The sequence below is a fragment of the Cervus elaphus genome, chromosome 17 (genome assembly GCF_910594005.1).
Source record: "Cervus elaphus chromosome 17, mCerEla1.1, whole genome shotgun sequence".
NCBI classification, from domain to species: domain Eukaryota; kingdom Metazoa; phylum Chordata; class Mammalia; order Artiodactyla; family Cervidae; genus Cervus; species Cervus elaphus.
In genome coordinates, this window is record NC_057831.1 from 6,288,163 (window position 1) to 6,313,558 (window position 25,396).

At 40.9% G+C, this 25,396-nt stretch overlaps 1 protein-coding gene across 6 annotated transcripts in view; it reads left to right on the forward strand.

Moving 5' to 3' along the window:
* The first annotated feature begins 242 nt into the window (after window positions 1-242).
* The window catches only part of LOC122673601 (cGMP-specific 3',5'-cyclic phosphodiesterase-like), a 70,442-nt gene continuing 45,288 nt past the window's right edge, over window positions 243-25,396 (forward strand). For 3 of the 6 annotated variants that reach the window (XR_006334736.1, XR_006334735.1, XM_043871524.1), the window contains exons 1-2: window positions 244-663; window positions 22,831-23,419. Coding sequence is in view for 4 of the 6 variants with exons in the window: in XM_043871524.1 (XP_043727459.1) it covers window positions 542-663; window positions 22,831-23,419 (711 nt within the window). In the remaining 2 variants the exon portion in view is untranslated. Of the gene's footprint in view, window positions 664-22,830; window positions 23,420-25,396 lie in introns of all 6 variants that reach the window. The other 3 variants (XM_043871523.1, XM_043871522.1, XM_043871525.1) reach the window with 2 other exon arrangements.

Below are 25,396 nucleotides of genomic sequence, written 5' to 3' on the forward strand. Positions count from 1 at the left end.
CCCGGGCTACTAGCACCTCTCATTTTCGGGCGAAAATTTCCCCAGCTACCGCTCTCTGGGTTTGGGCTGCGTCTCCACAGCGTGACCTTCCCTTGCCTAGAGCGGGACGCTCAGCGAACACATCCACAGTCACCTTTGCGCGCTCCTCCGGAGCCGGCTTGGCACGCAGCGCACCCCAGCGGCCGCCTGGCCTCCTTTCTAGTCCTGGCCACTAGGCTTCCGGAGAGCTCGCCAGTCGCCGCCCCGGCCGCCTCGGAATCTGGAGCCTAGAGAGACTTCCAGAGCCAGTCTCAGACAGACCCCGGGGAAGGCGCGGGGCTGCAGCACCGCCCCGCCCGCCGCACCTGGAAGCGGTGAGGACCGGGAGAGGCGGGGCGCGGCAGGAGGCTGGCCCGGCGCCTGAGCAGCTCCGCCGAAAGCCGGCCCGACTGAAGCAGGGCGAAGGGGGAGGGTCTCGAGGCGAGTTCTGCTCCTCCGAGGGAAAGGACCCCAGCTGGAGTGGAAAACCAGCACCAGCTGACCGCAGAGAGCCGGGCTGATCATGGAGAGGGCCGGCCCCGGCTCCGCGCGGCCTCAACAGCAATGGGACCAGGACTCGGTCGAAGCGTGGCTGGACGATCACTGGAACTTTACCTTCTCTTACTTTGTTAGGAAAGGCACCAGGTAAGAGGAGGAGCCACGGAAGATCCGGCCGGGGCAAGGAGCATGACCTGGGGTTTCTCTCTTCCCTATTGAATTCCCTTCCTTAAGCATTAAACAGCCTCCACTCTCAGGCCCTGTGCTTTTGAAGTAGGGCCATGATCTTACGGTGTAGAGACCTCGACTTTTAAGGCGAGTACAGTCGAAAAATCCAAGCGTCGGATCCGATCCAACTTGCTCACAAAAGTTCAAATACAAAAATGTATGTGCCGAACCCCCACCCCCACCCCCTACACGCCGGCTGCCCTGGTATTCCCTGGGAGCAAGATTATTTCCATATATTTGCGCTCACGGGCCTTTCTCTAGCCTCCTGGTCCCCCTAAATCTCCTTAGCGAAACCAAAACAGTGTTTGACCCCCTTCCCTGCAGCTCCGGAAGCACCATTTCCAACGCGGTCCCCGTGGCTCCGCTCCTCCCCCGTCCCCCTTTGCCCCGGCCCTGGCGGGGCGGGGAAGCCGGGGTAGGGGCGAGACCGAGAAGCAGCCCAAAGCCAGCACCATGCCGGAACCTTCCCAGAGTGAGTGCTGTCGTCTTTTACCCCTTCCAGTCCCCTAGTTGTCCCGCGCTCTTCCTCTCCTTCGCGTTTGCGCGCGAGGCGGCGGCGTGGAAGGCGCTCCGCAGAGGGGCTGGCGGCGCGCACACAAAGGACGGCGGAGAGCTGACCCCGGGGGGTGGCAGGTCCCGCGCGGCCCGAGGCGACCCCGGAGGCCAGTCTTCCTGGTCCGGAGCCAAGCGCCCGGGCGGCTGCTGCGGAGGGCGGGGAGGAGGGAGCCTGTGCTTTGGGAGGAGGCTGCGCGGCTGACAGTCGAGGCGCGCGTGGGAAACGCCCGCGGGAGAGTTGGAGAGGCATTGAGGCTGAAGCCGAGGGGCTAGGAGGGTGGAACGAAGAGTGGGAGGCTGGCGGGTGCCCGGAAGCCGGAGAGTTGATGCGAAGCCGCAGCCAGGGCAAGGCTGCTGCGCGCGGACGCGGGCTGACTCCCAGGCGCACTCCTTTGGAGAAGGGGCCCGGACTTCGCCGTCGCCGGCTCGGGGCAGCGGCCTTCGGGCAGCCGGAGCTGGCCGCCTCGGCCGGGAGGGAGGCGCACGCGGGGCGGTGATGGTGGAAGAGCCGGCCGGGGCTGGCAGCCGGGCTCCCACCCGCCGGCGCACGGCCGCGGTCCGGCCTGGCGCTCCCCGCCAGGGGGCGGCGCGGCGCGGGGCGAGCGGGCGGCGGCGGGCGGCGGCGCGACGGCGGGGACCGTAGGGAAGCCGGCTTCGAGCGACCCGCCTCACCTGGGCGAGTCGTCGCCCCCCGACGCCTCCTGCAGTCCAGGGTCCGCCGAGGCCGCCTGGTGTGCACCTCCAACTTCCCACGTTTGCTATGTTGCACTTTGGAGACAAAACAAGGTACTTCCTTCAGCAGTCCCCCGGTCTTTCCCACTTTTCCCGGGGGGCGCGGTGGGGCCGGGTGCTGTGCTGGCTGGTGGCACCCGGGTCGCACCGGCTGGGAGATGCTCTATTGAAAATGCGTTCTTTGACATTTTTGTCTTCGTTTACATTCCTGCAGAGGTAATAATTTTGAAATCTTAGATGAGTCTTTTTAACTCCGTTTCTCCCAACGAACGTTCAGGGTTGGTATCGGTTTGATGACTTCGGGGGTTTTTAACAGAGGCGCAGGTTTGGGGACAAACCTTCTCTCTTCTGTTTGATTACTCCGCCTTCCTTTTAAAATCCTCTTCTCCCCGCTTTCGTCTTCTATCACAATACTTAATCTGGAGTGACCAGAGGATAAACCCTGAATGGAAGTGGTTTCTTTCCGAAGGGCACTTTTCTGTGAGTTTGGGGTGAGCACCAAGACCGTCTAGGCCTGGAATTATCCATTGCTGGAGGCCAACAGTTTCCAGAGGTGGTCTCCTCCTAGGCCGTCTGTCTCCGGATTCGTTTCACCGTTTGCACACTTCCACCCTTAATGAATTACAGCGCAGAAGAGACTGGGCAGGAGATCTGGGCTGATCTTTTAAGTGTGAAGGGGGATGTTCTTTAGAGATGTTCCTTAGGCATATTATTAAGAAAGAACGAAATTATTTATTTAAAAATCAGAGTTAATATCCTTTTGTTTTGTTTTGTTTTCTTTCCTCTCCCTTTAAAGACACAAACTTGGGGGTGTTTGGCGGTAGCTTTTAACTCATACATAAGAATACTTCACTTTGAGAATCTGCCAAAACTTGAAGAGTAATATTTTTTCCTAATAAATTAAATGAATTCAGTTACATTTCTTTTCACATTTTTTTCCCTCCGAAGTAGCATAGGATTAAAATCTCAATTCTCAGAATGACACTACTTAGTATAAAATTTAGATCATCTGAGACTGTTAAAGACTTTTTCTTCAGTTGGAGTTTTTATATTACAGTTGATGTTGAGAGTAGGCTGAACACTTTCTGTGATATGTGTGTGTGTATATATATATAATCTTGAGAGAAGAGTTTGTGTTGAGTAGAAGTTGGAAAATGAAAGTGAAGATATTCAAGAATAGTACAGGCCCTCAGTTTTAGGAATTATAAAGTGCTGAAAGTTGTCAGTGTGAAGAATATAATCTAAGTCTTGTGCGTAGCCATAATTTTTTGTAGAAACAGTATTCCAGTTTGGGCTTATATTTGATAGCATTAGCTGGAGACTTAAAATTTTAAGAATGAGAGGTTGGACATAAAAATGCCACCCTGCTAAACCATGTGATTCACATGGTTGCGGTAAAATCTAATTGCAGACACTAACTTTACAGCTGAGCTGTGTGTGTGTGTGTGTGTGTGTGTGTGTGTGTGTGTGTGTGTGTGTGTGTGTGTGTGTGTGTGTGTTTAACCAGAAGCTCCTGTTACTTTGCTACCCCCCTTTTCTTAAATTTTGTATGTATAAAATGAATACTGTTGTAATTCAGGAAACTTGTGAAATAGAATAGCTCTGTAGGGGCGGTTTGCATGTTTATTTATTTAAAATAAATTTGGATTTACTTAGATTGGCCATCTGCATCTGTAGACAGGCTTATTGGTAGAACTATTTCCTCCTTATTTGATTTAATTGTTTGACATTTATCTGTGCTTCTCTGTTCTTTTCCCAGACTGAATGGTCTGCACCCAATAGTAGTCATTGAATAGAAGGAAGGTTCTGGCACTCCTAAACTCTCATTTAAACACCTGTGAATTTTGATTGACCTGGAAAGCAATTATTGCTGCTATATTACATTGTTTTCTATAATAATCTTTCAATACAGAGCTAAACACGTCCTTAGAAGCCAGAGCGTGCAGCACACAAATAAATGGTTTTTAGCAGTCAAAACCTGTTGAAGTGGATTTGAGAGTGTCAGTTGAACAATTCATAACATAATCTATTGGCATAAAAATTAGTTTGCGACTGGAAACTAAAACCTGTGGGAAACTCCCACCCTTGCTGTTGTAGAAAACTTTGCAGTCCTCCAGGTTTGAGATACCGTGTTCCTTAGGGGCTTAAATGCCCCTGCCTTTGCAGATGAAGCCTTTCTGATGCTAATGCCACTTTAACAGCTGTGGTTATTCTTGACAGCATATTAGAATAATTTACCTTTCAATATTACTTACCAGCTCTGTGATTGTGGGCAGTGTTTTATGTCATTTAGTATTGACGAGGTAATATGATTGACTTTGTATTACTTTGTTTTATACTAGACAAAAGCTTGAGAATATTTGGCACATACTGGAAATAGGAGATATTAAGTGAGGGCAACTTTTTATGACTTCTTGGATCAAAGTCCAGAAACAGAAGTTTTACACTCCCATGCAGTTTTCTATGATAGACTTTTTATTTAACACTGCAAAGCTGTGGTGAATTAGTTGGTGTTCCAAGTTCACTGTTTAGGATTCTTTCTTTTTTGTTTGCTTGTTTTTAATATTTTTTTTATCTCTTGAAGCTGTAATTATTATTTGCAAAATATTTTTCTTAAAGTCAGATGATGGGTATAAACTAAATATTGCTATTCACTCTTTAAAATGATAATTTCTATATCATATAGGAATATAAACTTTTCACAGTTTTCAGACAAACATTTTGTTAAACATATTTTGTTATGTAGTCATTAGGGTTGAAGACAATATAATCCTGTGCGTATTGACTTAGTCGGGCTTTGATATTATTTCTCATATTTTTATTATGGTAATTCTGGTGTGATAATGTCCTTTTATCCTTGTATTGCTTATAACCAGGGTTCTTATAGCCAGCTCTAAGGCACTTTTTAGTGCCCTAAAAGTTCTCATGTGGATTGAATTTGGATGTGATTAAATCTAGAAGAATCTGCAGGAGCCCCTGAAATGATGCTTCTCATTGCCCTTCTGTCACTAATGTTCTCAAGGTTTTATATTTAGTTCCATTTTTAGAGCCCCCAATACAAGATCATGATTCCTAAAACTGTGATAGAACCAATGCAGTGGCAGTTAGTCATAAATATCTCAAAATAAATATATTTGTTTAATATTAATATAATACTTAGGTTTGTAATACATTTCATTAACTTTTTTTTTCAGTTTGTGATCTAAAAATCTATAGAAATTGCTAATATTTTCATGAAGTCATCTTCAATACCTAAAGATGAGCAACTTTTAGCATTTTGATTATGTGGTGCAACAGAATTTCCTATTTAGATAGTTCCATCTAAAGAAATGACTTGAGTCTTGTCTCTGATATCATTTCTTTTAAAATATTTGAAGGTGTTTTCAAGTTGTATGGATAGAGTTTGTACCTTCACCCTCACCTCATTACAGAGAGTATGTCTTACCAAGATGCTTTGCTTCCTCTAGGTTTGAAGACGCAATTTAACTTAAAACTGCTTGAACTTCATAGTACATTTTAATAATGGTTGGGAGAAAGTTCTTTCATAGTTAAAAAGGCTGGGGGAAAAACTGCTTGCTGTTTATTAGTTTGTCCCAAATATTTTTCAAACAAACAATTTGTTAAACCTGTAACTGTTGTATTGAGTTGTTTTCTTTCTTTGTTTTCAGGGCTAAGTGTAGGATAAAAGCTTTTCTTAGGATAAAAGCCTTTGGTAAGGACTGCAGAGTAATTAAATAAATCACTGAGGTGATTGACAGTGAAGGGTTGAAAAATGACTGAATTTGGAATGCAGAGTGGCTACTGACTGTGTAGGACTTCCTATGAGATTAGTTTAGCTGAACAGATACAGATTTAGTTGACCAATTGATGTGGCTGATTGGTGTGGCCTTGGAAATATCTGTTAAATCAGGTTCAGTTAAAAAAAAGTACCTGTGAGTTACAACCTAAGAATAAAAACTGAAGAAACTTTTCCATATGAGTCATTCACTTGATACTTAGCTCTGTAATCTTACTTACTGACTTGGTATTCTCATTTTATTTTGAATCTTTTTTTTTTTTTCTTTTTCATGGTGTGAGTGCTTTATTCATTTTCTCTTACTGGTAGGAATTTATGTGTATTACCAACTAAATATCAGGCAGGTAAAGCAAACTGAGTGTTAAGTTTATAAGAATCATTCTGATAAATATTAAAAGCTTAAAGCCTTTTATTGGTAGGACAGAAAGTTCCTCTGTTTTTTTCCGGAAGATGTTATGGAAAAAAACAAACTTTTCCTACTCAATATATATATGGATGCATGTGTGTATATGTGTGTGTGTGTGTATGTATATATATATATATATGTGCCCCGTTTGTCGTTGTAGTGAACTTGCTTTTTAAAATCTTAGGTGCCATTATTAGCTTCTATATGCTTTGAAACCTTTTCCTTGATTCTGAATCATGACGTAAGATTAACTTTTTGAAATTGTCTTTTCTGAATAATTTTATTACATCTAAACTTGAGAGAGAAAAGTCTCCTATCTGATATAATATCGCTGGTAATAATCATGAAAAAAGTAATCACTTCTACTTTCTGTTGAATAAGCGTGCTGAGGTTATAAGAAAAGATCCTGATTTTTTTTTAAAGCTGGTGAAATGTTTAAAACACACACAGAATCTTTGAACTTTATAGAGCTGGAGATCGTGTAATCCAGTGTTTCTCAAATTTAAGTAATCTTCCCCTGTGAAAGAAAGACATTCTTATTGACCTCCAGTATTTTAGTTTAAAAACTTTTGGTCACAAATGACAGAAATTCATGTTGAACTCATGCAAAATTGACATTCCTGGGGATTGGTTTGGATGTGAAATTCAGCGGGATGATATAATCTTGTCAGTATTCTTTTTTTTGGCCTGTATATATATCTAATCAATCTGTCTTTCCCACTTTCTTCCCTCCATCCATCTCACCATCCATTCATCCCACCGTCCATCCATTTGTTCAGCCATCCTTTTGACACTGTGCTATATTGGTTTTATTCTCCAGCAGGCTTTCTTCATGTGCTGGAACATTTTTCTTGGCAAGTTTATGTGGGTCTTAAACTTTTGATGTTTGAGAAATACCTTCTTATCCATGTCAGTCCTCTGAGAATTATTTTGGCCTTACTTGCATAATTTGCCTGCTCTGGACCAACCTTTATTTCTGGAAGAATAGGTTTGTCTCCTTCCTTTGTTGGGGCAGGTAACCCATAGTGTGATGTGTCAGTGAGGGAGGAAAAGTTCCCAAACGAAAGTGGTGTGAGTGCACCCAGAAGTTCCAGCTATCTGCCATAGCTAATATTGACTTTCTCTTATTTTAATGTTAGTTAAATGTGGAATTCTTAAGAGTAGGTATAATTTAATCATAGTTATAGCATTTGTGCAACTGCAATACCAAAATAAATGTATAAGTTAATTATGAATAAAATGATAAAACTCTAGCCAAATGCAAATTGACAACACTCATTAAATCATCCTTGCGGAGTGAATGTGGCCCTAATTGCAGGACGATGCTGGGGTCTGGTGAGGTCATCTTGCCTTTGCTACAGTTGCCTTGTGATGACTCATTTTTCCCACTGGGTCTCTCTCAACAGTCATGAAACTTTCAGTCCTATAGCACAGTACACCAGCTTTTGGTTTTACTTGGCTTGAAAGCATATTTGCATATTAAATCTACCTCTTTTATTTTCTCCTTATCCCAGAACCTTTGGGCTGCAGTGTGACTGTAAACACAAATATAAACTTGACTCCTAAAATTGCAGGATAGTAGTTGGTTATAAGGTAGTCATCCCAGTAATTTAAAGTATATGTCTTTGTCTGTCTTTGTTGTTATTGTCGTTAGTGTGAAAACACAGAATTGTAGCATTTCCATAGAAAAACTGTGTGTGGGTGTTAGTCGCTCAGTTGTGTCCAGCTCTATGTGACCCCACGGACTGTAGCCCACCAGGCTTCTCTGTCCATGGGATTCTCCAGGCAAGAATACTGGAGTGGGTTGCTATGCCCTCCTTCCGGGGACCTTCCCAACACAGGGAATGAACACAGGTCTCCTGCATTGCAAGCTGGTTCTTTACCATCTGAGCCTACTACAGGTCTTCAAAACATACTTGCTTCAGACTCTGAGGCCTTCTCATACCTCATATTGAGACATGCCAATCTAGTCTAATCTTTTCTCCATGTCTAAGCTGCAAAACAAATTGACGTACATACTTACAGCATAGATTTTGGTTATTAGATTTTCTTTTAGATGTAAATAGATACTTCTTTAAGGAACATTTTTCATACATGTGATTATGAATGCATGGAAGATTGCAAAACATGTCTCTTCCAACTCTTGGTCAAATTTGAATGTAAAACCATATGAAGTGGTTATGCATTTTATTTATATTTGGTCCCAGTAAGCTTCTCAGATGTTTTCATAGCTGGAGAAGACTTGAGAATGTTAATTAACTTTAGGCAGCATTTGTTTCTAATCCATACCAGAAGCAAGGGAACTACTCACTGTAACATCAGAGTAGAGATTATTGGAGGAATCACTTGGCGGTGTCTCAGATCTCCCCTGTTTGATTTAATACCCTGTTATAGTATGGTAATCTTTTATTCTTATTAACCCTTGCTTTTTTTCTTCTTCTTTTTTAATTGAAATATAGTTGATTTGCAATATTGTATGAGTTTCAGGTTTACAGCAAAGTGATTCAGTTATATATATATATATATATATGTTTTATATATATGTATGGTATGTATATTTTTTATATATGTTCTTTTTTCAGATTCTTTTCCATTATAGTAAAAGATTGCTTCTTAAAGGGATGCTGTTTGGCCTTTGGTAGGGATACATTTTGTTGTGAGAAGCTGTTCAGTGTCTTGCAGGGTGTCTAACATCCCTGGGCCCCAGACACTACATGTCAGGAGCACCCCGTTGTTCTGACACGAGTTTCCAGATGCCACCCCGAAGTCTGGCAGCAGTACTTGGTTGCTGCTGCTGCTGCAAAGTCGCTTCAGTCGTGTCCGACTCTGTGCGACCGCATAGACGGCAGCCCACCAGGCTCCCCAGTCCCTGGGATTCTTCAGGCAAGAACACTGGAGTGGGTTGCCATTTCCTTCTCCAGTGCATGAAAGTGAAAGTGAAGTCGCTCAGTCGTGTCCGACTCTTAGCGACCCCATGGACTGCAGCCCCCCAGGCTCCTCTCTCCATGGGATTTTCCAGGCAAGAGTACTGGAGTGGGGTGCCATTGCCTTCTCCAACCACTGTTCTGAGCCCTTTAAAATTTATTTCAGTTTATGATGGTTAAAGTTCCCAGGTAGGACAGATTTAAGCTTCAACTCCCAAACTACGTCTTTCTTAAGAGTATGACCTTTAGGTACTTTATTTGCTTTCTCTGTAAAATGTTAATAATAGCATTATTTCTAGTGTTCTTAAGAAATTTAAAGGAAAAATACATATTTTTTAATCTTTTTTGTAGAGTGATTTTCAGTAGGTTACAATTTATTTTACGTTGGGAATCACCAGTGGTTTAATTATAATTGCAAGTTTGGGGAGTCATCCCCCTATTCTGATATGTGGAAATTAGAACAGCAGAATAGGGATTTAACAGACTTTGTGTCCTCACTTTTAAAGTGAATTTGTATTAATGGTTTGAACAGAACCTTCTGAAGACTGTGGAAGGTACTGGAAAGGGAACTGGAATGGGAGTTCAGACCTCCCAACTGTGTCCCCAGCTTGGTAACTGGCCCAGGTTAATAAACCTTGACTTTATGTGAGATGGGAGCAGGGAGAAGTCAAGGCAGAGAGATTTGTAAATGAGTTTAAAATTCTCTTTCATCCCTAAGCATTCTTGATTCTCACTAGAAGGGCAGAGTGTCAACTTCTCAGATTTGAATAGTTTCCTTCTTTAAGTATTTTCTAAGTAAGAGTGGTGGATCTAGGTCAAAGTGTCCAAACATGGCAACTAAAACTGTAAAATTAGGATCCAGGAGCAGGAGAAATATCTATTATATTTTATGTGAGATTTTTTGTGTTTTTCCTACAGATGATTTTAGCCATTTCTATGTTATCAACCATCCTTTGACAGGAAATTAGTACACTCTTCTTGATTCTCGTCTTAAGTAGTTAATTCACATGAAGATGGAAGAAACACGGGAAAGGAAGAAAGGGGTGCTGTTTTGATAGTGGCCTTGAAAACGCGTTCCTGCGTTGTGTCTTGTGGGTCATTCAGGGCCCGCAGCTTTTACTTCTGTTTTATTTGAGGCGCCCTGCAAGTCTCCCCAAATGTTACACCACACCAGGGTAACATCTGGGAGGCTCAAGTATCAGCCTACTTACAGAATTCTCCCAAGTAAGCCCCCTTGGGTAGGAACTAAAACGGACCGACTTTAATCCCTAAGTCTCCTGTAGCAAATGTTAAAGCATTGTTTTTATCAAGTATTGAAACCATTCCCCAGTTTAAAATTATGGTTTTTATGAAATATTGTTATGGTTTTTATCATAGGCAGTTAGTTGTGTATTTTATCACAATTGTTAAACAGTTTTATTATATCTTTGGTATTTAGAAACCACATCATCCTCCAAATTCTATAACTTATTTTTAGCGATTAAGTTCTGAGTGGTAATAGAAAAACAAGTTATGCTCTCTCAGTGATTTTCTTAACTAAATGATCAGCTCTTATTCTTTATTATTTAGAAAATTTTGTCATACATAAGTATAGTTATTGGTCTAGGGAGTCCGTGTTTTTTCAATTCTAGTTTGAGAAACTACAGACATTAAAACACCTTTTTTGTTTTGTAAAAGTGTTTTTGTAGAGAAATTAGTGCTTTTAAACTAGGAGCTTGGAAAACAAATGGCTAACATCTAGTTATTTTGTAGAAATCCATGAATAAATTCTTTTTATTTTTACAAAAAACTTAATTGCCTTTGAAAATATACTCCAGTTAATGTTTGATTAACTTAAAAACAGTAACTAATATATTAAACCCTTAGTACCAGACTCTATGCGATCACTTCATAGGTGTCATTTTTCTTAATTTTCTTAGGAAGCCTATGAGGGTTAATACCCTTATCTCTGTTTTATAGACAGCATAAATAATGCACCTGAGGTCTTATCTTAGAAGCAGCTTGGGTTGAAGCCTGAGTCTGTCCCACCTGGTGCCCTTATACGCCATGTTCCACTGAAGTTCAGTGTCAGTATTAATGGAAGCAAAGGAAAGACTCAGAGATTTAATGGCATGAGAAATTTGACTCAGGAAGAGGCTGAAGTTCCTCCTAGTGCCTCTTAATGTGCAAGTCCGTTACTAAATGAGCTGCCTAGAGACTTTGCCCAAGTGCGTTTTGTTTCCATATATGATTTTAGAGCATAAAAAGTGGGAACTCTCTAATGATATTTTAAAATAGAGTGGCTGAAAATTTAGATACTAGACTGTTAACAATTATATTCTTAGTATTAGACTACAGATACCCTACCTGCAGTATATTTTCAAAGGATTTTTATCCTCTGGTACATTATTTTAGGCAAGAGTACAAAACACATTAAGCTAGTTGCTCTACAAGTAGGTTTCATCTAATTATATTTTTAGCTCATGAGAATTATTATGTTTACCTTAGAATTTTACACTGCTTTGTAAATTGTTTCCTTTTCTTGATGCCAAGAAATTTTCTTTAAAACCTAGACAAGGTATTTTAATTATTTTTCCCTTTCAAAAAGCATCTGGAATACTGAATATGTATTTTAAGATATTCCTGTCTTTTTTAAGATTCGTTTTGTAACCTGAGTGAGCAAGTTCAACTTTGGTAGAAAGTAAAGTTATTATTGGATGGAGCTACGTTGTGTGTGTGTATCCCTTTTGCTAATCATATTTGAAGTGCTATGTGAGAGCTTGTATTTCACTATGCAGTGCTTTGCATATACAATTTAATACGTCTAGATTATAGGCATTTGGAAAAAACTGTGATCTAATTAGATTAGTGAAAAATTATATTAGTTATACTATAAATTATAAACTGTAGTTTTCCTTTCTGTGACAGATAGTACTATTGAGTGAAAATGAGAAATTGCAAAAGGGGAAAGTTTTCATCCTTAACAGAGTATGTGCCATCAGATAGTGACTTTCCATTTTTTTTTAAATGAATGTGCCTGTGTGCTCAGTCGCTCAGTCATGTCTGACTCTCTGCAGCCCCATGGACTGCAGCCCACCAGAATCCTCTGTCCATAAGATTTCCCAGGCAAAAATACTGAAGTGGGTTGCCATTTCCTCCTCTAGGGTTTTTAGTCAATATTATTTATCAATTTATAAAATTTTTGAAAAGTTTGAGATGAAGTATAGGTGATATACAAAAATTAAAGCTATTTAAATATCCAGTAAAAACAGATATTATTAGCTTGCTACCATTCAGTTTAATCATTACCTCGACTCTTATTTTAAGAATAATATATTTTTCATCTTCTTTAAAAATATGAACACATGGGATGTGTAGTATGAAATAGCACTTTATTTCTGCCATGTGTATAATTTTGATGAGATAAACTCTATTACAATGATTAAAAAAAAAACAGACAATTCACCTAGACATTCTGCCCCACAGATTCCCTTCTGTTTTTGTTTTTTTTTTTTAAATCATTCACAAGTGGATGTATTCATTCCTTTCCTCTGTATATTATTAAAGACCCCAAACGTCCGGCCCTGGAAATGCCAGTACGCAGCCTTTTCGTGCAGCAGCTGCTGGAACCTGGCTGCCGGGCCTTTGAGTGCATCCACTCAGTTTTGTAGGGCGCTCCACCCACCCTGACACATTGTCTTGAAAGATGCAGTGCTGTTAACACTCTAAGGAAGCCTCATGAAGTCAAAATATGCTAAAGATTATTCCTCCTGACACTGATTTTTATATTACATCATCGTTGCATGGGCAAGACTCTTGAGCTCCTAGAGTCTTCACTAAAGTGGAATATTAAGGCAGTAAACTTCTGGTTGGATTCATTGTTTTAAAAGATTTGAGATTTAAAATCCAAGTCACATTTTTGATAACTCATAGCAAGTTTTTATCAGCTCCCAGTTGGCTTCATTTCCTGCCATCTAATTAATATCAATTTGGGGGGTTCTTTACTTGCTCTTTTGAGGTTCTTTACTTCTTTACTTGCTCTTTACCTGCCTTGTGGGAAAGGGTCCCTTGGTGAGCCGTGAGCAGCATCTGTGCCAAGTTGTGTTACAAGTTTGAAATCACAAATGGTATTCACATTTATGTTACCTGAGAAAATAACTCCCGGCATTGATTTTGGTACCCTCCAGGGTTTCTGCATCTCACTTCCCAGGTGGTGCTAGTGGTAAAGAATCTGCCTGCCAATGCAGGAGACACAGGTTCGATCCCTGGGTCAGGAAGATGCCCTGGAGAAGGAAATGGTAACCCACTCCAGTATTCTTGCCTGGAGAATTCCATGGACAGAGGAGCCTGACAGGCTACAGTCCATGGGGTCACAAAGAGTCAGACACGACTGAAGCGAGTTAGCTCGCATGCAGGATTTCTCCAGTTATTTTAAGACATATTGTAAAAGTTTAAGAACAAAACTGAACTGTTTACCTATTTTAAAAGAGGCATATAATTCATTTATGAGGTAAGAAATTTTTTCTGTAATAAAATATGGGAGGAAATAACTGACTAGAGGATAATAAAATAGGTTTCGGTGAGAAGAGAAGGAATGATTTGGATGGGATGTTAAACATCAGGATCTTGTCATTGATTATAAATTCTTGGCATTAACTTTTATTGCATTTCCTTTGGCTGTGGCTTTATTTCTAGCATCCAGGGCCTGTTGTCTTTCATTAACAGCCTTGTAAAAGTTAAATCAACTCAAAGACTTCAAGATGGTTGCTCTGTTTTTGTTTGCAGGGCAGTTAACAAAGACTTGCTTATACTTGGAAGTAGGGTTTCTAAGTTATTAGAACCTCCAGCAGAGGTAAAATACCTTTGTGGAATTTGCGTCCATTTCGTTCTTTTTGCTCAGACAGCTAGGATGTAATTTATGTAGAGTTATGATGTAACTCATCTTTTTGGGGGAAGCTTAGTGGAATTCTATAATAAATAACAATCTACACTATCTTCTTTGGACAAAGACCTAGGTGCTCAGGGTACGTGTAGACAGGCTGTTTCCAAATCATATCAGACCCGCTAAACCTGTGGGCCTGTACCACCAGGAACATGACCTTTCTTCCCCCCTTGCTTTCTCTGATTCTCTCAGAGAACGTTATGAGGAAATAAACACCCATTGCCCCTTAGGCCAGCCCTGCAGCTCCACTGGAAAGGGTCTAGGAGATAGCAGCATCTTAAGTATGTGGAAGAGAGTTTGAAATACTTCCATGTGCATTTTCTAATTTGACTCGAACATCACCCCTGTGAGATGAGTGAAAGAATAAGAAAGAGAAGAAGCTAAGGGGCAAAAGGAGATGACGAGAGTTGACTGACCTAATAATCATCACCTATTGGTCTGCTGATAATGTAAGCACTTGTGGGCATCTTCCTGACCCGTTCAGAGAGCTGCCCATTTTTACAATGAAGAACTTGTACTCAGGAGAGAATGAACTCCAGAGTAGTGATTGTCCGGTAGAATGATCTCCTGATGGCCAGTTTAGTCTTCTTGACTTTATACTCAACTGAAGATAGTTGCCACCTTGCACTTTAGGAAGAAGTTATAACAGTCAGTGTCTCCCCTGCTGGAAACAGGATAAAATTGAAACTCAGAAGAAAATTGTCTGCTATTGGTTACAAATCCCATTGGTAACAAATGCTAAAGTATAGATTGGAATTTGGGATTTATGACTAAAAACATAGCCTCTCAGTGCTTCCCAAGAATTTTTAGCAATGTGTCAGCCTCCGTTATATAAGCAGATTGCAGTTTGTTTTTTCTCTACTAAATATATGGCATGATTTGGACAGTAAAATGAAAAGGCTTGATGTAAGGAAGAATTTTATGCCACACATTATTAATCTAAGAGCTTTCAAAAGTTCAGTTACCATAACACACAGGATCCTTTGCGCCCTTTCAATGATACAGTTAGTTATTTGATGGCACAGAGCTCATTGATGTGCTACACAGAACCTACCTTTTCTTTGATGTCTATCTGCCAACAATTTCAGTTGGGAAAAACAGAATATCAAATGACTAGTACGGTCATTTGAAATAAATTCAGTATAATTTGAATTTTAGATAGTTTATATTAAAACTGTATTCATTGTTTATCTGAAACTCAGTTTTAACTGGTATCCAGTATTTTTATTTGCTAAGTTTAGCAAAATCACAGTGGATAGTGACTGCAGTCATGAAATTAAAAGACACTTGCTCCTTTGAAACTAGATGGCATATTAAAAAGCAGAGACAAAGGTCCATATAGTCAAAGCTATGGTTTTTCCAGTAGTCATGTACGGATGTGAGAGTTGGACCATAAAGAAGTTTGAGCACTGAATAACTGATGCTTTTGAATTGTGGTGCTGGAGAAGACTCTTTAGAGTCTCCTGGACTGCAGGAAGATCAAACTAATCAACTGTTAGGAAATCAACCCTGGATATTCACTGGAAGGGATGCTGCTGAAGTTGAAGCTCCAGTACCTTGGCCACTTGATGGGAAGAGCTGACTCACTGAAAAAGACCCTGATGCTGGGAAAGATTGAGGGCGGGAAGAGAAGGGGGCAACAGAGGAGGAGATGATTAGATGGCATCACTGACTCGATGGGTGTGAGTTTGGGCAAACTCAGGCACAGTGGAGGACAGAGGAGCCTGGTGTACTGCAGTGCGTGGGTCGCACAGAATCAGTCCTGAGCTTAGTGAGTGAACAACAACAGTGCAACCCTGAGAATTACTCTTATCTTGAACACGTTTAATATACGTTCTTTTCAGTGCATCATTTTAGGTTTGTAAACCATGACCTGTTTTCAGAGAAACAGGCATGAGATTCAGTCAGATTTTTTTAAGGACACTGTCTTTCAGAGTTTTTGTTCTGGGTCCCGTGACACTGTTTTTGCCTCAGTGGTTTAGTATGCCATCCTTTTGTGGTCTGGATGGAAAGAATTAAGTCAGAGGATGTGCCGTTGTGAGCGACTGTGTTCCTTCTATACCTTATATGCTTAAATTTGATTTTTGACTCTTTCTACTGCATCTGGATGTTATGAGGTGTCTTCTTCATGACAAACATTGATGCTGTGGGAACTTCTATATTCTTATAGGCAGTAAGACTTGGAATAAGAAACCTAGATTTGATTCCTAGTTTTGCTACCAGATAGAGTGTGTTTGGTTTAGCCATTTAATTTAGCTTCTTAATTTAGAAAGTAGGATTGTTAATACCTGCCTCGCCAGGTTTAAATAAAATGGTGCTTTTTTCTTCCAGTATCTCTGATAGACATACTTTTCAAAATCTCATAGATTCAAGGGAGAGAAAAAAGGGAAAGTAGAGATCCTGTCCAGGCCATAGGAGAGAGTTGCCCCAGTCAGAGCTGTCAACCAGGTTTCTTGAATCCCATCTGGTATATTTACCCTCGTATTTGACATGTTCGTCTTTCCATCTTTATTCATGTATATGCAAAACCCACTTCAGTACTCTTGCCTGGAAAATCCCATGGACAGAAGAGCCTGGTGGCTATCGTCCATGGGGTCTCAAAGAGTCAGAGATGACTTTAGCAGCTAAACAACGACATATAACTTCATATGACAGCAAAATTCAGTATGTGTATAAATTAACTTCTGGACACATTCTAAGTTTCGGTTTGGGGAGCAGCGGTCTGGGCTTGCTCACGCCCGTATCCCTGGGTGCCAGCACAGTGCCTGACGTGCACAAGAAGCTTCATGAGCACAATGCAGTCTAGAGAAAAGGACACTTAAAAGTGAATCCAGTTAAAATGAAAAAGTATCAGTGAAAAGGTTTCGATTGGAACTTTACTTTGAAAAATGGAAGTAAATGAAAGTAAATTTATTTTAAATCCAATAAAATTTAAATTATAATGGAAACTCCAAGCTAATTTGTTAAATAGTTTCTGGCAAATAACTTTACTTGTTTGACATTTGCAACAAAATCATAGAGTTTTTCTTCCCAAATACAGTTTTTTAAAATTAACATTTGAAGATCTTCAGTATTTCCAGCAGCCTTTCTTAATCTAGAATGCACTTGTTTGAATAGAATTTTCTTTTCAGGTATTTGTTATGTTAATGATCTTTGTTGATTTTGTTATCTGGTTTTTAATTGGGTTTAACCTTTAATTATCAGTGGCTTTATGTAATATTAGAATAGTCTCCAACATCACTTTGTTCTGCTTCTAGAAATTTTATATCTTATGTAAGTTTACATTTCAGTCTGCAAGTGATTTGTATTTGCAGAAATTAAAGTATTAAAGAACAGGAGATGATCAATACTAGTCTTAGGAAAGAAGGCTCACTTCACATAGCCACATAGGTCATGCACTGCAAAACGTCAAGGGATGCCTGAAAGGAGAGAGGTGTAAGAGATGATTTAATATTATTTATGGCTGGTTTATAAGTAATTGTTTTGATGTTATGATAACTTATGTTTTCCTCCTCAGGCATATATATCTACAGGGACACAGATAATCAATAATGTGGTCTTGAGAAAACCTTTCCCCCCATGACTGGTGGTTAATAAAAATTGTTGATTGAATGACTGAAGATACCAGATCTACTTTTCCTGTGTCATTTAATACTGAGTTCATTTCTCCAAGAAAGTATCTAGAAATACAACACCTGTGAGACAAATTAAACACCCTGTTTAAGATGTATATATAACAGGTCCTACGGGATAAATGAGGGGAGAGTAGCCATGGTCAGTGATGAGGCTTACATCCAAGGGGTGGTGACCATTAGCAGCTAAAACATAATGTTGATTTTCTAAGCATTCAAATTTTCAAAAGACTGTTGTCCTTTTTAATGCAGTTAGTTTAGGAGGCTTCATTTATTTATTCATTCACTTCACTCAGATATTTATCAAGGTCATAGTATTAATATGTGACAGACATTTTCTAAGTACAGGAATGCAGTTAACAAGACAGATGAGTATGAAATTTACATCTCCTTGGAGGAAACAGACAGTAAACCAACAGGTTAATAAGCAAGAAAAATAGATGATAGTAAGAATTCATTACCACTCTAATGGCAGAAAGCGAAGAGGAACCAAAGAGCCTCTTGATGAGGGTGAAGGAGGAGAGTGAAAGAGCAGGCTTAAGACTAAATATTAAAAAAAAAACCCAAAACTAAGATCATGGCACCTGGTCCCGTTACTTTATGGCAAATAGAAGGGGGAAAGTTGGAAGTAGTGACAGATTTCTTCTTTGTGGGCTCCAACATCACTGTGGATAGTGACTGCAGCCATGAAATCAGAAGACGATGGCTTCTTGTCAGGAAAGCTGTGACAAACCTAGACAGTGTGTTGAAAAGCAGAGACATCACCCTGCCAACAAAGGTCTGTATAGTCAAGGCTATGGTCTTCCCCATTGGTCGTGTACAGTGGTGAGAGCTAGACTGTAAAAAAGGCAGAACGCCAAAGAATTGATGCCTTTGAACTGTGGTGCTGGAGAAGACTCCTGAAAGTCCCTTGGACTGCAAGGAGATCAAAGTCTTAAGGGAGATCAGCCTCGAGTATTGGAAGGACTGATGCTGAGGCTGAAGCTACCAATATTTTGGCTACCTGATGTGAACAGACGACTCATTGGAAAAGTTCCTGTTGCCGGGAAAGATCGATGGCAGAAGGAGACAAGGGCATCAGAGGATGAGATGGCTGGACGGCATCACGGATGCAATGGACATGAACTTGGGCAAGCTCTGGGAGATGGTGGGGGACAGGGAGGCCTGGCGTGCTGCAGTCTGTCAGGTTGCAAAGAGCTGGACAGGACTGGGCGACTGAAGAGCAACAACAAGAATTCAGATCGTGTCGGGGTTGGGGGGGAACATGAGGTGTTGGGGCCCCTTGAGAGGTGGAGTGAGCAGGGAAGACCTGTCTGTGCAGGTGAGGAGGGAGCCGTGACCTGCCAGATGCAGGTGAGGAGAGCGTCCCAGCCTGGGGGCAGTCAAGGCTTGATGTGCTTGAGGAGCGTCAGGGAGGCCTGTGTGGCCAGGAGGGCCTGTGGTCGGGGGTCGGAAGAGTTTAGGTTTTACTCTCAGTTCAGTGAGAAGCCCAGTAAGATGGTGAAGATGCTAAGGCCTACTTTTCCAAAGGTTGCTCTAGCTGCCATGGGGAGAATGGGTTGAAGGAGGCTAGTATAACCTCAGAGAGTCCAATTAAGGGGCTGTGGCCTTAGTCCAAGATGAGAGATGATGCAGCTTGAGCCAGGGCAGTAGTATAGGAGATAGAAATGAGCAGATTGGAGTATAGGGTTTTGGAAGTCAACTAGACAGGACTTGGTTGCTAGATTGGATCTGAGAGTTGAAGGAAACATTCAGAGTAATTCCTAGATGTGCAATTGAGTAACTGATATGAAGAAAGTGGACAGGGAGTGAGATTTGAGCAAGAAGAAGGGCAGGGTGTTAGGAATTGTGATTTCACCGCTTCAAGGTGTCTGTGTAGATGTTGTCAGGGAGGTGGTTTGATTAAAAATTGAAATGTTGATCACCATTTTTCAGTGAGAAGATAAATAGGCTGAGGCTGTGTTTCAGGTTTGTAGCTGACATAGTTAAAATACCTGTTTTTATGTTGATTTGAGAAGTGTTTAAGTTACATGTACATATTTTTTAATCACATAAACTAGATTAACTTAAACATATTGCTGGGTTCCTGTTTCATGTTTTACAAAACATTTTATTCAAATGCTTCCTGTACATTTCTCACATGAATATCTGACATCAATGTCTTTGGCACAATCTTTCTTTGTGATTTTGGACATTACATAAACATTTCCCAAAGTATGTCCCCCTCATTTCTATAGAAGTTTTTGAGATACACTGTTACCAGAGTATATTCTTATCACTAGAAATTTTGTGCCAAGCCACGGCATGCATTTATAAAATATTAGGCAATTACATTAAAAAAAAAACAAAACTCTGTGCTACGTATACACTGGAGTAATATAGTAAGTACTTTTTAAATAGAGCTTTAAAATGTATCTGACACTTGGAATTATGAGATAATCCTGATAATATCTATGTTATATTTTTTTTTACACATTGCATTCTAGATTGGTGTCAATTCAGGGTAATATATATTTACCAAACAATAGATTATTGTTCAAAATAGAATAATTCAGGGAACACTCTATAAGTGAAAGACTTAGTGGAGATCCAGGATAATGATTAGCTCTTCTCTCCTCCTTCTGGATCTTCTTTTTTCACTTAATAGATTGGAGTGATTATTCATATCAGTACCTTGTACTATCTGCCTCATGATCCATTTGGGCTTCCCAGGGGCACTAGTGGTGAAGAACCTGCCTGCCAATGCAGGAGATGTAAGAGATGCGGGTTCAATCCCTGGGTCAGGAAGGTCCCCTGGAGGAGGGCATGGCAGCCCACTCCGGTATTCTTGCCTGGAGAATCCCAAGGACAGAGGAGCCTGGTGGGCTACAGTCCATGGGGTCACAAAGAGTCAGATATGAAGCACCTTAGCACAGTGTTCATTTATAAATGTGCCATGATGGATTCTGCCAGGCTTCTATTTATGGGATTAGTTTGCTCTTATCTTTGCTATAACAAACAGTAAGTAAATACACTGATACTTCTTTTGCCGTGTGTGTAAAATCTTTGGAACAAAGGATAAATGCATTTTAAAACTTGTTAGATACTGCCTGCTTGCCCTCTGAAGAGGTGTTATCAATTTCTGCTGCAGCCAGAAGGCTTGGAGAGTGTCTGCATCCTGGCTGTTTCATGAAAATAACCAGTAAGCCGTTGCCTCATGGAGATTGCATTGCTCTTATAGGCCAGTTCTTTTAAGTATCCTCGGTGCTAGCAAGTTATTGTCTTTTGAAAGTAAATTTTTGAGTTTGGAGAAAAATCAGGTCTGTATTTGGGGAAAAATCAGGTCTGCATACAATATGTATTGTTAGCCGTTACTCTAGGTTTTTTGTGGTTTTCTTTGCTTATTTTGAGAGCAAGGCTCAGTGAAAAACAAGATCTAGCTTTTAGGTAAACTAATGTTCTTATATGACTTTGAATTTTTTTAGAAGTTAGTTTCAAAAGTTCCCAGAATGTTTAAAGTAATGGGGGCATCAATTGGCATCAGATTACAGCTTCCCAAGAAGCTTGAACTGAACAACAGTCTTTTGGATGTGTATGATCTGGTATATTTGTTTTTGTTTTTGTTTTAATACTGACTATGAAACCTTTAGCCCAGATAAGTTTCCTCATGGAGTGGCATATGAACAACATAAATAATTTAAATTTTCTTGGATTAAATTTTTTATACTAGTTACTGCCTATTTTTTGTTTTCCTCCTTTATACAAGGAGTAAGTAGAAGATTATTCTAGATTATTGGACATGCATTATTAGGAAGTTATTAATGGAAGTCTACGATCTTTCTTCTACATACTAGATCAAATTGTTTCTGTTTTCTATTTCCTTTCCTAAATCTAATCTATATATAGTGGTATAGATAAAAACTGTCTAAAATTAAGCATGTTACCTAGCCAAGTTCAGATAATTTTTTAAAAAATTTTTGAATATTTAACTTCAGAATAAGTTGTGTGTTTTAAACAGCAGATTTCCATGCCTGTGTTTTCCTTAGACTATTGTCAAATTTAGTGGCTTTTACTTTAATTCAAACTGATTTTGAGAGGAACCGACTTGACACTTGATGCATTATAAATCAGATATCTGAAAATATATGTATACAGGAGTCAATCTTTTATTAAAATGTTCAGTGAAACAATTGTCCTCTACAGTTTTTCAAAATAAACTGTCTTAAATAGACCATCATGTTTTCATTTTCTATGACAAATGGTTACCGCATCAGTTAACCATGAGAGGATTTTAGAAGTTCTCAGGGGTAGCAGTGTTTAAGGAGGGAGGCTTCCCAGGAGGCACAGTGGTGAAGAACCTGCCTGCCAATGCAGGAGACAAGAGAGATGTTGGTTCGATCCCTGGGTTGGCGAGATCCTCTGGAGTAGAAAATGGCAACCCTCTCCTTTGCCTGGAAAGGTCCCTGGACAGAGGAGCCTGGCAGGCTTCAGTCTGTGGGATAGCAAAGAGTCAGCCATGACCGAGCATGCTCGCTGCCGCCCCCACCCCGCACACACACAGTGTTTTGTTTTTATTGAGGTATAGTAGCTTTATACTGTCGTGTTAATTTCTGTTAATTTCTGCTCAATGGTGAAGAGAGTCAGCTATGTGTGTACACATGTCCCCTCTCTCTCGGACCTCCCTCCCTTATCCCCATCCCCATCCCCATCCCACCCCGCCCCCGTCTAGGTCACCACAGAGCCCTGAGCTGAACTGCCCGTGTTCCACAGTAAGTGCCCACCACTGTGTGTCCTATGCGTGGCAGTGCACATACTGCGATCCCGGTCTCCCTGTTCACCCCCCTGCATGACCGCCGTCCACTTTCTACATCTGCATCCCTGTTCCTACCCTGCAGATAGGTTCATCAGTACCATTTTTCTTGATTCATATATATGTGTTAATACAGGATATCTGTTCGTCTCTTTCTGACTTACTTCATTATGTATGACAGACAGTTAGTCCATCCACGTCTCTCCAAGTTACCGTGCATCAGTCCTTTTTTATGGCTGAGTAGTATTCCATTGTATATATGCACCACATCTTATTTATCCACTCCCGTCTTCCTCAAATATTTAATGTCTCTACATGTTCTTTTCTACAGAGAAATGGTCAATGCATGGTTTGCTGAGAGAGTTCACACCATCCCTGTGTGCAAGGAAGGAGTCAAAGGCCACGCGGAATCCTGCTCTTGTCCCTTGCAGCCAAGTACCCGTGCAGAGAGCAGTGTCCCTGGAACACCAACCAGGAAGATCTCTGCCTCCGAATTCGATCGGCCGCTTAGACCCATTGTTATCAAAGATTCTGAGGGGACTGTGAGCTTCCTCTCTGACTCAGACAAGAAGGAACAGATGCCTCTAACCTCCCCACGGTTTGATAATGATGAAGGGGACCAGTGCTCGAGACTCTTGGAATTAGTGAAAGATATTTCTAGTCACTTGGATGTCACAGCCTTATGTCACAAAATTTTCTTGCATATCCATGGACTCATCTCCGCTGACCGCTACTCCTTATTCCTCGTCTGTGAGGACAGCTCCAACGACAAGTTTCTTATCAGCCGCCTCTTTGATGTTGCAGAAGGTTCAACACTGGAAGAAGCTTCAAATAACTGTATCCACTTAGAGTGGAACAAAGGCATCGTGGGACACGTGGCCGCTCTTGGCGAGCCCTTGAACATCAAGGACGCCTATGAGGTAAGTAAGCTCGTGGATCAGAGGCAGCGTGGGGCACGGGGTGTGGATGGGGCATTGGGCAGCCACTGGGAATCATAGCGATGTTTGAAACTGAGATTTCATCCTTTACAAGCTTATTTAAAGTGGGGACGTATGGTTAGGAACCTCCCCATCTTTTGAAAGTCAATTTCTTCACTGGTGGTTGAGTCCAACCCAGGGGCCTTAGGGAAATCTTGTCTTGTTATTCTCCTAAGTGATAATTTGACGTAGCTCATCTCACAGTTGTGTTCTCTCGTTTTTTCCTGATTACTGTACATATCCCTCTCCACATTATCACCACGTGGACTTCTGAGGATTTTACTGAGATTCTAAAATAATAGGTCCAAAAACTGTCTGAAAACCAAACCAATAGTCTTTTTAAATTCATTCATTCACTTCATCATACTCATTCATTTGACATCTCATTGATACCAAAGTCTGATTATCTTTCTTTCCACTCTTTCAGTTGTTTTACTAAATAAATTTATCTGTATCTTCAAAAAATAGAAATTTTTGCTCTACAATATTTTGATGGAAGGATTTGATATTTCTTCCATTTTTGTTTCAGTAGTGAACAAGTCTTCATTATAGACTTAAAGATGACAATATATGTTTCTTCAAATTTCCTATGAAAATGATTCTTTTATTGATAGAGTTAGAGATTTTAAACAAAGCGTCTTAATTGAGTGGCAGTGTGTTTATGAATCATGTTCTAGCACCTTGATAGAACAATTGTTCTTGCTACTTATCATGTGGTACACTGTGTAGGTCCCATAGTAACACAGAGAAGGTGAGGTTCCTCTGTGCAGTTTGAGGGGTCATAGACGTTTTGCTCAGCCCCGTACTCCTGATGCCTAGTACAGTGCCTGGCACAGAGATAAGTCCTAATAAGTATTGATTAAGAGAAGATTGTGGTAGGGGAGGTAAATAAGTAGAGTAGAAAGCAGGTCATAATAGAGCCAGGAAAAATGTGTTAGGTTCAGGGAAGTAGAAGGTCGCATGTAACTGGGGGGATGGAGAGAGGTTTCTCTGAGGAAGCAATGATTGATAGACCCTGGAGGATGGGTAAGATTTGAGTAGATTGAGTTGTGTGCGTGGTGAGAGCCAGATGCAAAGAGAAGTTTGAAGAAGAAACGGGAAGTTGGACCATGTGTTGCTTATGTGGATATATGTTGGGGATAGTGTAGATTTTGAGGAGCTACTGGAGATCACTGAGGTCTTGAATGCCCAGCTGTGGAGCATGTATTTGATTCAGAGCCATGAGGAATAATTGAAGATGGTTTGAAAGGGGGACTGGGGTGATTCAGACTGTGCTTTAGAAGGATGAATATTATGGTGGTCATAAAGTAAATTAGATGGAAAAATACTGGAAACTGGTAGGAGAGGCTATTTTAATAGGCTGAGGAAGTAAGGACCTAAAGCAGGGCACTGGCCTTCAAGATCAAAAGGAGGAAATGGATTGCAGAAGCAGTTGAATCTGCCAGACTTGGAAGCTTCCAGGAGATGGAAGTGAGAAGAGACGTTGGAGATGCCTCAGGTTCTGAAGCTGGGTCAGTAAATAGTGGTGACTGGTGAGGAATTCTGAGGGTAGGGGTCTGGGGAGATAAGTGATAGTTCACGTACGTTAAATCCTGAGATAGCTCTTGGAATCCACTCTGTACCAGCAGTGTTTTCAATTTTGGTTCTTCACGGAGCCATCTCCATGACCTCGTTGAGCTCTGTAAATAACATCACACTGTAGCAGACTCCAAGAGGGGAATTAAGGGCACAGCTGAAGGATTGCTGCCAAATTTGCAGAATCCCCTTCCCATCTTAGGTGACACTGGTAGATTAGGACCATAAATATGCTTCAGTTTTGCTGAGAAAGCCTTCATTTGTCTGCATTGTCCTAAACTTCACCAGCACTGAGGATTTCTTCACCTATATCAATTTTATTTATTTTCTTTACCATCTTCAGAG